The sequence below is a fragment of the Phaeoacremonium minimum genome (assembly GCF_000392275.1).
Source record: "Phaeoacremonium minimum UCRPA7 unplaced genomic scaffold PA7_03_scaffold_527, whole genome shotgun sequence".
In the NCBI taxonomy this organism is placed as follows: domain Eukaryota; kingdom Fungi; phylum Ascomycota; class Sordariomycetes; order Togniniales; family Togniniaceae; genus Phaeoacremonium; species Phaeoacremonium minimum.
Genome location: NW_006921429.1, coordinates 1 through 14216, shown reverse-complemented (window position 1 = coordinate 14216; position 14216 = coordinate 1). Strand labels below are relative to the sequence as shown.

General features: G+C 53.7%; 1 protein-coding gene across 1 annotated transcript; it reads left to right on the top strand.

The window, feature by feature from the left end:
* Nucleotides 1–4018: 4018 nt before the first annotated feature.
* On the top strand, nt 4019–5511 carry UCRPA7_7432 (putative f-box domain-containing protein; the record flags this gene model as incomplete). Its single annotated transcript, XM_007919964.1, has 3 exons — nt 4019–4043; nt 4127–4259; nt 4320–5511. 3 exons carry the CDS (start codon nt 4019–4021, stop codon nt 5509–5511), a joined length of 1350 nt encoding a protein of 449 aa, XP_007918155.1.
* Between the last annotated feature and the right edge of the window lie 8705 nt (nt 5512–14216).

Here is a 14216-nt window from a genome sequence, read left to right as displayed (position 1 = left end):
AGCCGTTCCACCCAGGCTTCAACTCGACGCCAAGCTACGTGAACCGGCAAGACAGCGCCTATGACAAGGTGCAGATGCACGGTGCCAGCTCGTCGCCCGAGGAGCCTTCCGGCCCGGGCGGCTCCAGGGGCGTTGCCCAGCCGAAGATAGACGAGGACAATCTGTACGACGACGACGACAATGACGCATACAACTCGTCTGGCAAGTCAAAAGAACCGATGTATCGCTACTAAGTGGGGAGAGACAGAAGAGGTTAGGGGTTTCCGTTTCCTTGACGTGGAGGTGATTGTTCTCTTTTTTTTTTTTTTTCAGAAGCAGGCACTCGTGATTTTCAAATGCTTCGCATCCAGCTGTACCTCATAAAGTAGGTAGTGGACAGCCAGTGCTTAGCCGATCTTACGGCAAGATGTATGCTGCAGCTGGACCAAGAAAAGCAGTTGATGGCAGCCGATCGAATCGATATCAGCATTTTCAGGTCTAAACAATGACACATTTTCAGCGATATTATGCCGCCACCCTAACGTGATCACGCACACAAAAACCAGCCCGAGACAAGGTTTGACTGTGGCCGCTCGAAGAGAAATGAGGAATGCAGCTCGCATGATGGCAGACGGTGGACAGTGACCCCGTAATAAGCTCGCCTACGCGGAACATACATGATAATAGTATCTAAGACATGCATGTTCGCAAGCACTGACCCAAATAAGTATAAGTAGGGCATGCAAAGGTAAGGTCTGTGGTCTGTAGGCATGCGGCGGTGGGCTGTCATCACTGCACCGCATCCGTGATCCTTGTAGCTGCGTTAGCTCGTCCGCCCCGCTCCGGCGCAGCGGGCGTCTTTCGAATATTCCTTTTTACGCTCCTCCTACATACTGGCTTGCACAAAGTACCTTACTGCTGGGGCCGTTTGATTGCTAGGCCCAATGTCTGAATCACCTAGCCTAGGTATGGCAGACCGAATGGAGGGAGGATTCCACGGCCCGCGCAGAAGCCTAAAATCGCCAGATGCCCCGCCGTAATGCCTGATCGCGCTCGCAGCGGAGCCTCCGACGAAGGGCCCTGAGCTCGCGGGCTTGTCCTTCACCCATCCACGCCGAAAGCAGGACGTTTCATCTCATATTCCTTCCATGTACGGACGAACAGCGCATCGCCACACATCACTGCCATGTCGAGCTAGAGCTGCGCAGCGCGAGTTAGGGTTGAGGACCCTATCAAATGCAACTCATCGTCCCGTCTATAGGGGCTGGCCTGTGGGCTGAGAGTTCCGATTCCCGACGGACTTGTCGATGATGACCGGACCGAGGCCTAGCTGGCGATCATGGCCTTGGGCTTGGGACCCCTAAGGAATCGCGATGTCATTTCCTATCACGGAATGGAGGGCAACCCTGAGTGTGCCTCGCCGGCGATCTTTGGCAGACAGATAGCCCGGTGACGCCATGCCATTATCGGAGGTTTCCCTAGACAAAGATGTCTACATTTGGGACTATCTACGGGGAGTGCTTTGGGGTATTGGAGTATTCGTGCCCATAATGCGCTAATCATGACATACTACTCTAGGTAGGTATAGTGTGTATAGTGTATAGCGCACACGAGATGGTGATGGGACGGAGCGTCTTAGTTCATCCGCCGCATGAACAAGCTCAGATTAGCTATACACCACCCAGACCACCACGGGGACTTTGCACACAGAACGGCTGGTCTATGCCTGCCGAGCTCGATTCCGGCAGCCTGCCCGGTTCGCTATCGGCGACCAGACAGACGGCAGCGTGCAGGGCATTGTGGGCATTGCATGCATAGTAGCATCCAATTTCACGACTTGATTGCGATTTGCGCACATACGAGCTGAGGTCGCCGAGCATGAGCATGAGCATGAGCATCCATCCATCCATTCGTCATCTTGTTTGCTCAATGAGTGAACAATTAGAAAGCCAGCCAGCGGGTACTTACATACATACATACATACATACATGGATGGACTATCGTATGGACTGACGTCTCGGGGCAGGACGCCGCAAACGAGGGTAGATTGCGATTGGCTCCCCAGAGATGCAACGCTGCCACGTTTTCTGGAGGGAAAACATCCCGTGTCCAGGGTTCTGGCGCCAATTCCGCTGCATGTTTGCTTGCAATGGGACCCCCCCCTGCAAAGCCCAACTGCCCCAACTGCAGATGCAATGCAATGAATTGCTTTCTTCTTGTGGTCTCCCTTTTGCTCCCGCCTGCCCGCCTTTCTTGAGCCACCTACGTATACTCCTCTTCTCACAAATCCCAGCTCTTTGGTTTAGCTTAGCAAGCCCCGTCATCCATTCATTGTCGCATTAGAACACGGAACATGCCTTCTTCGATGTTTTAGTGTGCGGCCGTAAATGGCTTAAATGACCGAAAGCGAGCATCACCACACACATGGTTGCTGCAGGCTAGCAACTCGGCCGGTTTTGCAGCACTGAATAACGGCTCCCAGACTTCGGATCTTATCCAATGAAATGCTCAGCAGGATTTGCTCCAGGTTGGATTTTGTTCTCCCGAGGTGTATTTAACGGACAAAGGACACTGCTGCGAACTTTCTGCTCCTTGGCGGGTGGTCGTAATGCGTATAAGTAGTTAAGGTTTTTGGACTGATACTCCTTTAGGAAATTGTCGCGAACCTGCATCCCTCGGGTCCCGAGATATGCTGCGACACCCCTCGAGTCTCACACTTGCCAAAAAGCAGCGAAACAGGACGCCAAAAGAACAGCGAAATACGGTAGCAGGAAAAATTAATCAGGAACCGGCAGTTTGATCAGCAGCGTCTCTGTGCCCCTAGTCCTGGCCAGTCCCTAGATAATCCACCGGCACCGGGGGATCGACAACGGCAGGTGGTAAACGTGCGTCCCACACAGACCACGAGTGATGTATCATCCTACCAGCTCGTCTTTTGATGCTTCATCGATTGCACTGATCACCCGAAGGCTCGGGTCTCATCTGGTTGTTCTGCAGAATGAGAAAACGGTAACAGCCGTGGCTCGATCATGCCTTGTCCCTGCTCTTTCTCCCCTCGCTCCCTAGACCTGGAAAAGGCTTAGAACAGCGATTGGTGTTTCGTTCATCTCATCATTTACGTTTCCATTTATATCTTCGTCTATGGCAAGCATCACATAGGCAGAACAAGCCCATTCCTTGACAAAGTGATGTGTTGCGTAGACGGCCCTGTCGCATCCCATACCCGAAACTGGACGTCTGTTCTCCTCCCACCGATCAATCTCTCTTTCTCTTCTTAAGTGTCTTGGTAGACCCAGCTCTTTTCCAGCCGCGCTTTCCCCTCGAAAGTCTTCTTGCGTCAAGCCAGTGTCTCTGCCGCCCCGCTACCGCTGCCGCTGCCGTACGGCCTTTGTCTTGGTCGCGCGTACATACATGGAGGCAGCCGTGTGCGCCCTCCCCCCACTGGCTCCATCCATCCTTGCCGTGGGTTCGTACATCGCGGCTCCGTATGGTTGACAAGCGAGACGCCGGTGCATCCGTATACGTAGGCGGATTTGCTTCGCTTATTAGCTCTCCTTCGTCGGAGTTTGATAGCAAGGGACGGAACGGTTGGCTGGCCCGTTGGTGTGGTTGGGGGTCTATCAAGCAGATCATGGGTGTCAGACACTTACAGCTACCACACACATACCCACGTCTTGATCCCATCCTGTCATTCATTCATTCATTTATTCTTTCCTAGGGCCTCCCCCACATTGGTGGGACGGTCCGGTCTTTGTAATAAAACAGCCCGATGCCTCCTACAACGTGGCATACACGAGACCCTTATTACAAGGCTCGTTTGATATCAGAGCATCCGAAATTAGCTGGGGATTCCACCAGATGCCATGTCCAGAAGTCTCAAATGGCTACTTCCCTCTCGGCAACCCAGCAGAGACACAAGCCGTCCTTCAGTGATCTATCATCAGAGCTGTTGGCATTGATATTTGAACAGGTTATGTTTCTCAGCTGACAACTTGTTTCTCTACGACTGGTCTAACGTTTACCTAGCTTCGAGAGATCGATGCCGTATCATTATGGGCTGCCCGGTGCCTGTGCCAGCGTTTTGATGACATCGCAACTCCTGTTGCATACCGGATCTTGCGCTTGAACGAGAATATTGTGTCTCCAGAAGCGGAAGAGCGATGTCCTCGTGGTCTAGCTCACATCTATGCTCATACGAACCACATCATTGCAAGCAGTAACCTGGATCCTGACGGCATTGCTAGAGTGTTGGAGAGAATCCGATCTCTAGCGTCAGTAAGGTATGGCATTGATATATTACCGCTTCAATTTTGCAAATTCCTGACCAATCTACCATTTAGATGGCATTACGCCGATGCCAACTTCCAGTCAGGCCGCTTCTGGTTACCTTCTGATGTTCTCAATCTCCAACAAACTCAGCTGCATAAGACCAAGCTCTACGTTGAGGACTTGCCTCTGAGAGATTTCGATGGCAATTTGCAAAATACATACGTACGGGCTATTCCCACCGACTTGTTGGTGTCACTCAAGATGGCTCACTCCGCGCCGCCCCTGACCACCCGTCTTGGATCTCTCAAGAACCTGTTGCTTAGATCACCACAACTTGAAATATTCCACTATCAGGATAGGGGCCAGGGAACGCAATTAATGTTTAATGGAAAGGAACGACTACCACCCTTACGAGAGCTGAGATTAAAGAGCTACGACTGGCGTCACACCCAAGACGACGTATCGACACATTGGGACTTCTCACGCATCCGCTCCTTGGAACTGATCTCCGTCCCGCTATTCAACTTCCTCTCCTCCGTCTCCTTCGCCGACTTTGCAGACCTCCACACCCTCCACGTGGAGGACTTCTCCGCCCACCTGCCCGACCACCGCCTCGAAGCCACGCGCGGCCTGTACGTGCTCGTGAAACAGCACATCAAGGCCTTGCACACGCTCAACATCACCTGCCACACGGACCTCTTCCCGATGGACGGCATCCTCGCGCACGCCGCGTCTCTCCACTCCCTCCACTTCCGCGACCACGTCGGCTTCAGCGACGAGGACCGCAGGTGTCCCACGCTGTGGGCCGACGACGTCGTGCTGCTGTCGAGGCGCCTGGCGCGCCTGCACACGCTCGAGCTCGACATGGACGTCGCGCTGTGCGACCCGCCGCTCTTCCTGCGCGCGCTGTGCGGCTTCCCGCGCCTGCACACGCTCACGCTGCACGTGCAGACGGTGCTGCACCCCCTCGAGGTCGTGTACCCCGGCACGGACCGCGACTGCGAGGCGGTCACGCGCATGTTCGACTTCCTCGTGCGCAGCAGGGCGGCGGCCAGGGACGGCGTGCCGTGGCGGAGCGTGACTATCAATGTCGGCGGGTGGAGGAAGCTCATGGTGCGCAGGCTGGGGGAGCCGTGGCGGAGACAGAATGCTCGGGGGGTCTTTGCAGAGCGGTGTTTTGTGCTCGAGAGGGAGGCGATGACGGGTCATACGACGGTTAGGGAGGAGATGGCTGTGGAGGTTGGTCAGAGCAGGGAGGGGTGATATACCAGGTATGAATGCAATGAATGAATGAAACCATCCTGCTCTGCTCAGCAATCAATGTGGTCAAAAAAAGAAAGGCTGCCTAAAAGGATACTCTGGGGTTTCGAACACTCGAGCTTGCCGTCCACCCTTGCGACGCACCCAAGACCACCGTGATACATCGCGGACGGCGACAAAAAGGAACGGTCGCCGGTCTTTTCTCGACCGTTCCTTCACGCCCAGCTCAAGCTCTTACAGCGGCCTGATCTACTGCGCGCCCTCCTTTCGGATTTGCGGGTATTGGTGTTGCGACGTGGGATCCTGCCTGGATACTCCTTTTGAGGGCTCCGTGTACGGCGAGGCGTCGTGTATGAGGGAGGGAGTTAGTAGGGTTTGCAATGGACTTACGTTACGCCATCTGAGCTACTCTTCTCACCGCTGTTGAATTTGGGTCATCTTAAACAGCCTTATACGGCCTGGACAGGTTCGTCTGATGTTTGTAGTGGCCTCACGTGCGCGAAGGTGTGGCAGCCGGCCGTGCGCTATGGCCAGGCAGACATCAGTGTAGCTAAAGGGATATGGAGTAATACCGAGTCTCCAACCTTACCTTAAGCTTATATACAATTCCACTTGTGCAGGAGAGCTTCCTTTATCTGTGACGATTCGCCATCTCACTAATACCTTCCTCATAGCCTGTAAGGTGACTGAAATCCACGTTTTTGTCCGGTCCCATGAGCGTTGACACAAGCAATCCAACGCATAAGAACCCAATACTGTCTAGACATATCTCATTTGCTCTTTCTTCAGCCTCAATCTTCAACATGTCCCATCTTCTGAAACCGCCCATCCCGACAATGTGGTGACCCCCTGTCTCCCGTTCCCCACAACCCGCAATCCCCGGGTTCAACGGGCTCCAGCGCACAGGCCAGGAGACGATCCTCGTGGCGGGCGCACGCCGCCTTCAGAACAAGGAGGTGAGCAGCCAATCGGAACGGAGCCAGCCTCACGATGAGCATGAGGAAGAGGGTCAGGCCCCAATCGTTAGTTGGGCATTTATTTTTTTTATTGTTTGGTGAAGATTGATAAGCTAGCTAGCTCTACAGGAATTTCCATCCGGATTCCCCGGCGCGCGTCTCATCAGATGGGGTTTGGGGGCTGGGCTGAGCAGTGTGTATAGCCCAACTACCCCCTACAAGATGACGGAAGCATCAGTACGCAGGGCTGGTAAGCCCCCCTCTGGGAGTGTCGCTTTCTAGGCTCCTTTCAGAGCTGCATACGTTACACTTTGCCTGAATATACGAGTGGCACGGCCTTACATGCAATGCACTATAAGCTGCATAGCTGAAATCCTCTATAGTCAGCTGCTTCAACGTCGCCGATTAACCCAAGCAGTGCCTCACCATTATGCAGAAACTACTGTATAATCCTGGAGACCCTTTATGACCAAGCCACGATGGCTCTTTCAAGTTGCGATTGTGCCCTTATACACCTATTATGAATATATGTACGTAGCAGTATGCGTACGAGTATAAGCAAAGTGGACCCAGCTCTGACCAGCCCCCAGGGCATGATCCTTCGCTGGAAGAAAAGCCACAGTGACAAGGTCCTGTTTCGAGTTCAGGTGGTAGGTACACAAGCCGACGAGTCCATAGATATCAGTGTTTCGGTATCGTATTGTTTGTATGCACTTCTTCTCTTCATTGATATAAAAAAGTCTTCTCAACTCCGTCTCCACTTGGGCACTATTAAGCGAAGAGTCCCACTATGGTCAATCGAATTTTCTCGCTCGTAGGGTATTCATAACCCTTGCCTATGACTTGTGGGGGCGTACGCGATAGTCGCAGAGTCTCAAATGACTCCAGATCACGCAAGAAACTGGGGAACGGGGTTCCGCTGAACCATTTGTCGTAGAAGCGGCGGCTTTGGCAGTGCCAGATTCTTTTGAGTGAATGCAGTACCGACAGATCTCCATTGTGCACTTTGATAGTAGTCTGAGCGAATTGAAGATGCTTCGGCGCAGTCGAAACGGAGATCTGCTCCAGATAGGCCGCCTGCCCTGGAAGTTGTTGTGTAAGCAATAGCAACGCGCGGGAGGAAATCCGGACTACTCATTCTGTGACCGAGGCAATGAATCCGATAGTTTTTGCGTCGCCGCCGCTCCCTTGCGGTACCAGCAAAGCCATTCCCCCAGAATAACTGTCGAATGTCAGCGAATGTGCGAGTCGCCATTAGCCATGCAGTGACAAGACCACGACCCTTTCACAGCGGATTTTCATCACAACCTACTAGCTGATGTTGATTCTAAGAGCAGCCCAACTGCCTGACGACCATTGTCCTTCCCGGAAAGGTCTGTTTCACAAAAAATGCAATAAGGGATGCAACCATACCATGCATGCCTCGGACAAACAATCCCCACGAGATCCATAGTGCACTGACCATGTCTCCTTGGAAACAACCTCTACATTCTCGAGCACAGTCTCCAGCACCAACGTCATCCAATAGCCTCTTCTCCCGGCATCACCTCAACCGTGATATGGCCTGAGAAAGGTCTCGAACGCTCTGAACGCCGCAACATCCGCGGAAACCACTGCCGTTATGCTTAAATGAGCGCTGCTAGAGCAAGCGCTTGACTCCCCATCTGTACCGCTCACTCCCTGGTCCTAGGCCGTCATCATTGACTTGATTCGCTCTGGGTGTTGAGATGGCTGGACAAGGCATCCATGTCATGCGCTTGGTGGCCTGGAGTAGGCTGTCCCCTCGACGGATGGACGGACCATTCAGCTCCTGGCGTAACCGCGCTCATGATCGTGTCCAATATCATGGCTGGAGCAGATAGTTTCTGTCTCGAGCGGAACAATTACCGCCAGCCAAGGATCTAGAGATCCCATACAGCCCCGATCACTTGACCTGGCTGCAATGCTTGTCTCACAGCCTCGGCGTCAACGCGGAGTAACTAGTCTCCTCGTCCACCAAAGAGCTCGACACATGATTGGAAGCCAACGAAACGAGTTGTTGGTTGCCCCAAGTTTTCCTTGGTTCCGCCCAGCCCATTCTTGACACCTTTTTGCTAAAAAAACTCCCCGTCCTAGCGAGCACTAGCTGGGAACAAGAGCTGAGAATAGGGGTGTTCATTCAGGTCGGGGTAGACGTGAAATGTCTCTGGCGCTGAGGGCATACGGCCGAACCAGACCCAACGCAAACAAGCAGGGATCTATCCTGTACGCCGCACAAAGCCAAGACCCGTTTAGGCCTACAGTATCCTATCTTTGTCTTCGCTCTGTACTTGCTGGATGGTGGTTTCTGAGGAAAAAGAAAGGAGGGAAAAAAATGAACGCAACCACTATGCAAAATACGAAAAGCGTAAATATAGACACCTCCACAAACCTCGGCTTGTTGGTTTCTCTTTCAAACAACCATACATCATTCCCCTCAAACTATGTTTCCTTGCAAGAGACGATTGAGGTTCAGCACAGTTAGAGTTGCGGCCAGGCATGGGCACCCGAGACTAAACTACCTAGAGCACGGGGTCAAGTCCACCCACAGTGTTTTCCTCGCTCCGGAAGCGGCAGTCCGGTTGTGCAGTAGTGCCCACGGGCACTATCTGTCCCCTCCCTTCGACGGATGTGCGAGTCCTTTTCCGCTGGTGGACGGCCGGCGGGCACGCTGGCGGGTTCCCACTGGAGCTCCCGAGCAAGTAGGAGAAAAGTAAAATAAAAGTACACAGCGCGACGCAGGACAAAGGCAGGACCCGAGCGATCGGGCCGTAGATTTGGCACTGCGGAGTGATCGAAGAAGAGGAGACCGAAAAAAAACGGACGGGCTCATGCGTCCGTAGTAGTAGGTGATGGGGCTTCCCATGGGCTCGGTCCGCCCCTGGGTGAGAGTTCAACGAAGCAGTGGTAGCCCGACGCCTGAGATGCCACTATCGCAACCAGAGAAGCAGTTTGCGGCATCTGGTGAACTTTCTAAGGAGAATTCCAACCCCTAAAGCACGCCCAACTGCCTCGTAAGGGGTGGGAGGCTGAGAGGGGTAAAAGGGGGGTCGATCAGTCAGTAGCACAGAAGGGGGATCGAAAAGGGGTGGCGCGGTGAGACGGTCTACGTCGTATCTTTCACCGCCATTGCCTCGAGAGGAGAGCAGAGCAGTCAGTCCTCCTCCTCTCGTCATACTAACTAAGCGGCTTCGACTGCTCGCTCACTCGTCCCTGGAAGACGGCACGGACGCCGCGTCATTGGTCCATGACTCCGTGAGTCGAGTTGGGTTCCTCGACGACGCCACCGAGCGACCTGGGCTGACTTCTCGGGCTGGCGGTTTTTGGTCCCCCTCCTTTGTGATAAGAAAGCTGACCTGATGTTGCTGCCTCGGTCCCGGTCTAGACTTTGTGGCGGCTGACTCTTGTGCCATTCGGAGGCGGTTCACCTCATGAGCCTCTGGGTTGGAAACTCTATTCCGCGCATCTTGACTCGTGACCCTCCCAGATCCGGCGAGCTAGCCTTGACGGATCGCCCAGTCACCGGACCGAAAAGGATAGTTCCTTTCGGTCAGAGAGACAGACATGACGGAGTTTTTAGTCGCCCGGCAGGTAGATTCCTAGGCCATCTCGATTTTGGGGGGAATGGATCTTGGTGCGCGGAACCGTAGTCGGGGTGGTCACCACCACCAGAGACCGCCTTACAGCCTCTAACAGCAAGACGTTCAGGGGGGCCTTTCCAGTGGAAAGAGATAGGGGTATAGAGAGCACGGACATCTCGATGCAAGTAATTCGCTTAGTTGCCCGATCATCCCCAACATCAAACAGCCGCAAGGATACCGCTGTTAGGGTCGAGATTGCGAGTCCCTACACGTGGAACTCTCGGTACACGTGTACTTTCTAAGCCCTCTACAGTGCGAATTCGAGCAGCTTGCAACGACGCCAGAGGGCAAGAACCCGCGACTGACTCGGATGATGGGCAGTGACAGAAACGGGGAGAATTGGGGGAGTCAGTGTATAACTGCGAGCAGTTGGAGACGGCAGCCTGAGGCACAATGGCTAAAGACACGATGGAGTTGCTAAAACGCACCTTGTGCGCGCGCACACACACAGGGCGTCTCGTTGTCACTCAAAGGGGTGAGGAATCGGAGGAGATGTGTATGCTCGCCCACGAATCTGGGATAATTTTAAAATCTGATTTGGAATGCGTTCCTGGCTAGGGACTTGATGCCTGCCATACCGCTCCGCTCCCCAAGCACGGACGATCATCCAGGGGCGACTATAGCAGGGAGAATGTGGAACGCATCAATTAGATCATCCGTAAGCAAAACCCAGGCAAGGAGGAAACTATCCGTCGCCTTGAGTATTGGCAAACCATCGTCAATTTAGAGTATACAGTCCGCCGAAAGAGAGAGGATTTCAACATTAAGTTTGAAGCGAAGACTATCGCAAATATCAATAGCCTCCTAGGTTGCATTATCAGAGATAATCGCCCACATCTTCCCCATCTCCGCTTGCGCTGGAAATGCAAGAAAGTAGCCTTCCCTGTTGCGCTTGTGCGACGAGTTCCATGAACAGAAAACAGCGCACCCAAAACCACTGAATCCCATCCAAGCCCAATCTTTTTTGGTCGCGTGAAACAAGCAAACAAATAACAACTGTGATCAACGACTTGAACTGACACTCTCCGCCGTGAGGCGATCCATTCTTTCCCTTGGTGCGCCCTGAACAGAGGAGGAAATAAAGTACGGTACTAAGGTGATTGAAGAAATGCGAAAAAACTATAACGAAATGAAACGAAGCAACTGCTGACTGGTGTTTGTCGCCAAACAAGAATTGATCTAAACCCGTTTGTCCATCGAATGATTTTCAAAATCCCTCCCGAAAGCACCCACACGCCGTTTTGAAACCCTGTTGCGAGAATGCACTCCTCGACAATATGCTTTCGAAGGCACGCACGAATGCCACCTTTGCGACATAGCCGCCCTAGAAAATGCCAATGTATCCATATGATCGGCCACCCAGAACGCGTTACAACCAAGACTGGCCAAATCCATAGCCGTGTAGAACCGAGCATGTTGTATCAAAGAAGAGTTGGAGCCATAATCGACAGAAGATGGAGACTGTCCAGCAGAATGCACCAGTGCTGATCTGTCGCCGTGTACAGAGCTTTGTCCTCTATGAAGGCCCAGCCTTTCTGACTTCAGCGTTCGAAAAAGGCCGAACTTTCCCTGCAGCCATCGTCGCTGTCCTCCTCACGTTCGGCGGTTTAACCTCCCTAGCATGTTCTGATCGATGTCGTGCTCCCCCGGCGGTCTCGAGGGAGGAGCGTCCATAAGGTTGCTCAGGCTCATCATGGAGTTTGTTCCCGCGCCGCCAGCTGGGGGAGCATGGCCCCCAGGGCTGTTCCGTTGAGGCGTGGGAGTCCTTCGGGGATCATATTCTCCGCCTCGGGGGTATTGGTAATTAGGCGGCGTGCTGCCTTGCGCAGATGCTGGAGACCTTCTACGAGGGTCTTCGTCGGGATACAAGTTCGGAGGCGGAAGACGCGGCCCGTGGTCATCTTCTGCACGTCGTCGTCGTCCAGCCTCGCCTCTATCATCAGGCGGCGGATAATACGAGCTCGTAGGCGATGGTAGCGGAAGTCCATAGTCTCCCGAACCAGATCCGTAGGGAGGTTGACCAGGGCCTCCAGCACCAGCAGCTGGCGCAAGTGGCTGCCCAAACGCTCCGTAGAGCGGAGTTCCTGGAGGAACACCACCAGGTACTGCAGAAACCGGGATGAAAGCCGTCGAGGAAGACGAGGACACCGGCTGGAAAATGCACTCATTCCCAGTCTTCTTGCAATTTGTGCATTTCCCGTCAGGGGTATTCTGGTAGCCGCTGCAACGAATCTAAGTAGAATACCCGAGTTAGAACAAATTTCACAACTATCCATTCACAAACATCTTACCTTGCGTTTTCTGCAGTATCTGCATGCTATTGACGTCCTCTGCCTCGGAGCTGTCTGCTGAGGCTGAGGCGCGCTCGGACCAACGCGCGCATAGTCGACAGGATATCCACCATATGCGCCTGCGCCAGAAGGACTTCTATAGGCACCGTAACTGCCAGCATAGGGATCGCCACCATACGGCGCACCGCCTCTCCCGTAGTAGTCTCTCCCATCCCCAGGATACGCTCTGTGATCTGGGGGTCCTTGAACAGGTGGGAGGCTGTACATGCCCCCTGGCGGAGGCGCATAACCATTTGCGCTCGTAGGGGAAGCCGAATAGCTGCCTCTGGAACGCGGATCGGGTGGCGGATAGCCTCTGTTAGACGGGGGTGCCCCATAGGGGGCGTGAGGGTCGTGAATGGAAGGTAAAGTTACGCCTGACGCCATTGATGGTAAGTTGTGATATGCTCTCGTACGTTCGTCTTCTTCGCCAGGAGGCGGTGGGTAGTGTGATTCCTCTGGGATGTCTCGCGGTGGAAGTCCCCTGCCCCGATGGTCTTCTGCCATGCTACGATACTGAACTGTGGCGAGCGCCAGCGTGAACTAGTGGCTCTGAAAGTCTAGAAAGGAGTCGAGACGGCGGTGGCGAGGCGCGGAGGAGCTGCGCAAGATGAGTATCGGGCGAAGAGGTGAATGCGACAGGCGGTTTGTGTCTAGAGGTTCTTGCTTTGTCAAGAGAAGAGCGGCTGCCAGAGACCGATAAAGACCATTGGCACCAGGCAGGACTGCAGGCGTACGAGGAAGGTAAAAGTATGGGGCGCGCGCCTCGAATTGCGCTGACCACAGAAAGGAAGTTGTCGACTCCCACGGTTCTCGATCAGTGTTTCGACGTACGAACGGCTGCTGACTGAACCAGTGGAGACCGGTCGGCAGGACGGGCGGGAGGAACCTTGGGCTTAATACTCGGAAAGGTCCTGGCGGATATTGCAATGCGCGGCAGCCCCCGGAAACGGTGTCGCTGTCGAGACAAAGGACTGAGGTGGAATGCCAGATGTTTCGACTGGAAGCGGAAGCAGAGAAAGAGGAGGGGTGTGGAGGTCCCCAGTATTAATCCAGTCCCAGCAACAAGGGATAGTTAGAAGAGCCGGGAGAAGGTGCGTCAGAGGAATGGAAGTAGGGGAGACGGGGCGCAAGCGGCAGCGCAAGCACGCACGCGGTAGCGCAGGAGTGGAATGGAATGCGAGAAGGCACACCCAGACAGAAGAACAGCCGCCTCCGGCCGAGCCTTTTAATAAATGTCGTATATACCCCAGACGGGGGGGTCTGTCAGGTGACAGATGAAGGCCGCTCTTGGACAAGACACGTCTTGCCAGAAGGTATCAGGTACTGTGATGCCCCTGGTACAATAGATTAACCTGCAAGCAGGTGAGTGTAAGCTTTTTTTTCCTTTTTTTCCCTCTCCCTCTACCTTGAACAAGTAGTGGTAGCAGGGTTCTTGGTGGGGTCTAAGGCCGGGTGCGGAACGGAAAGAGAAACTTTAATAACGAAGGAGGAGGGCACACGAGAGAGAAGAGAGGAGAGAAAAGAAGAGGAGAAGAAGGATAAGGGAGGGAGCGGGCGGAACGGTGGTGATGATGTAGGTTCAGGTATGGTATATGTGTGTGTGAGTATGTATGTACGTAGAGAGAGAGAGGGAGTGTGTGTGTGAAAGTGTGTGTGTGTGTGGTGTGTGTGTCTATGTATGTCGCTCGCGCCGGAAAAGGCGAAGGTTTTCTAAGTTAATGTATGTAAGGATAGGATGGGGGAAGGGGGGGGGGGGGGGG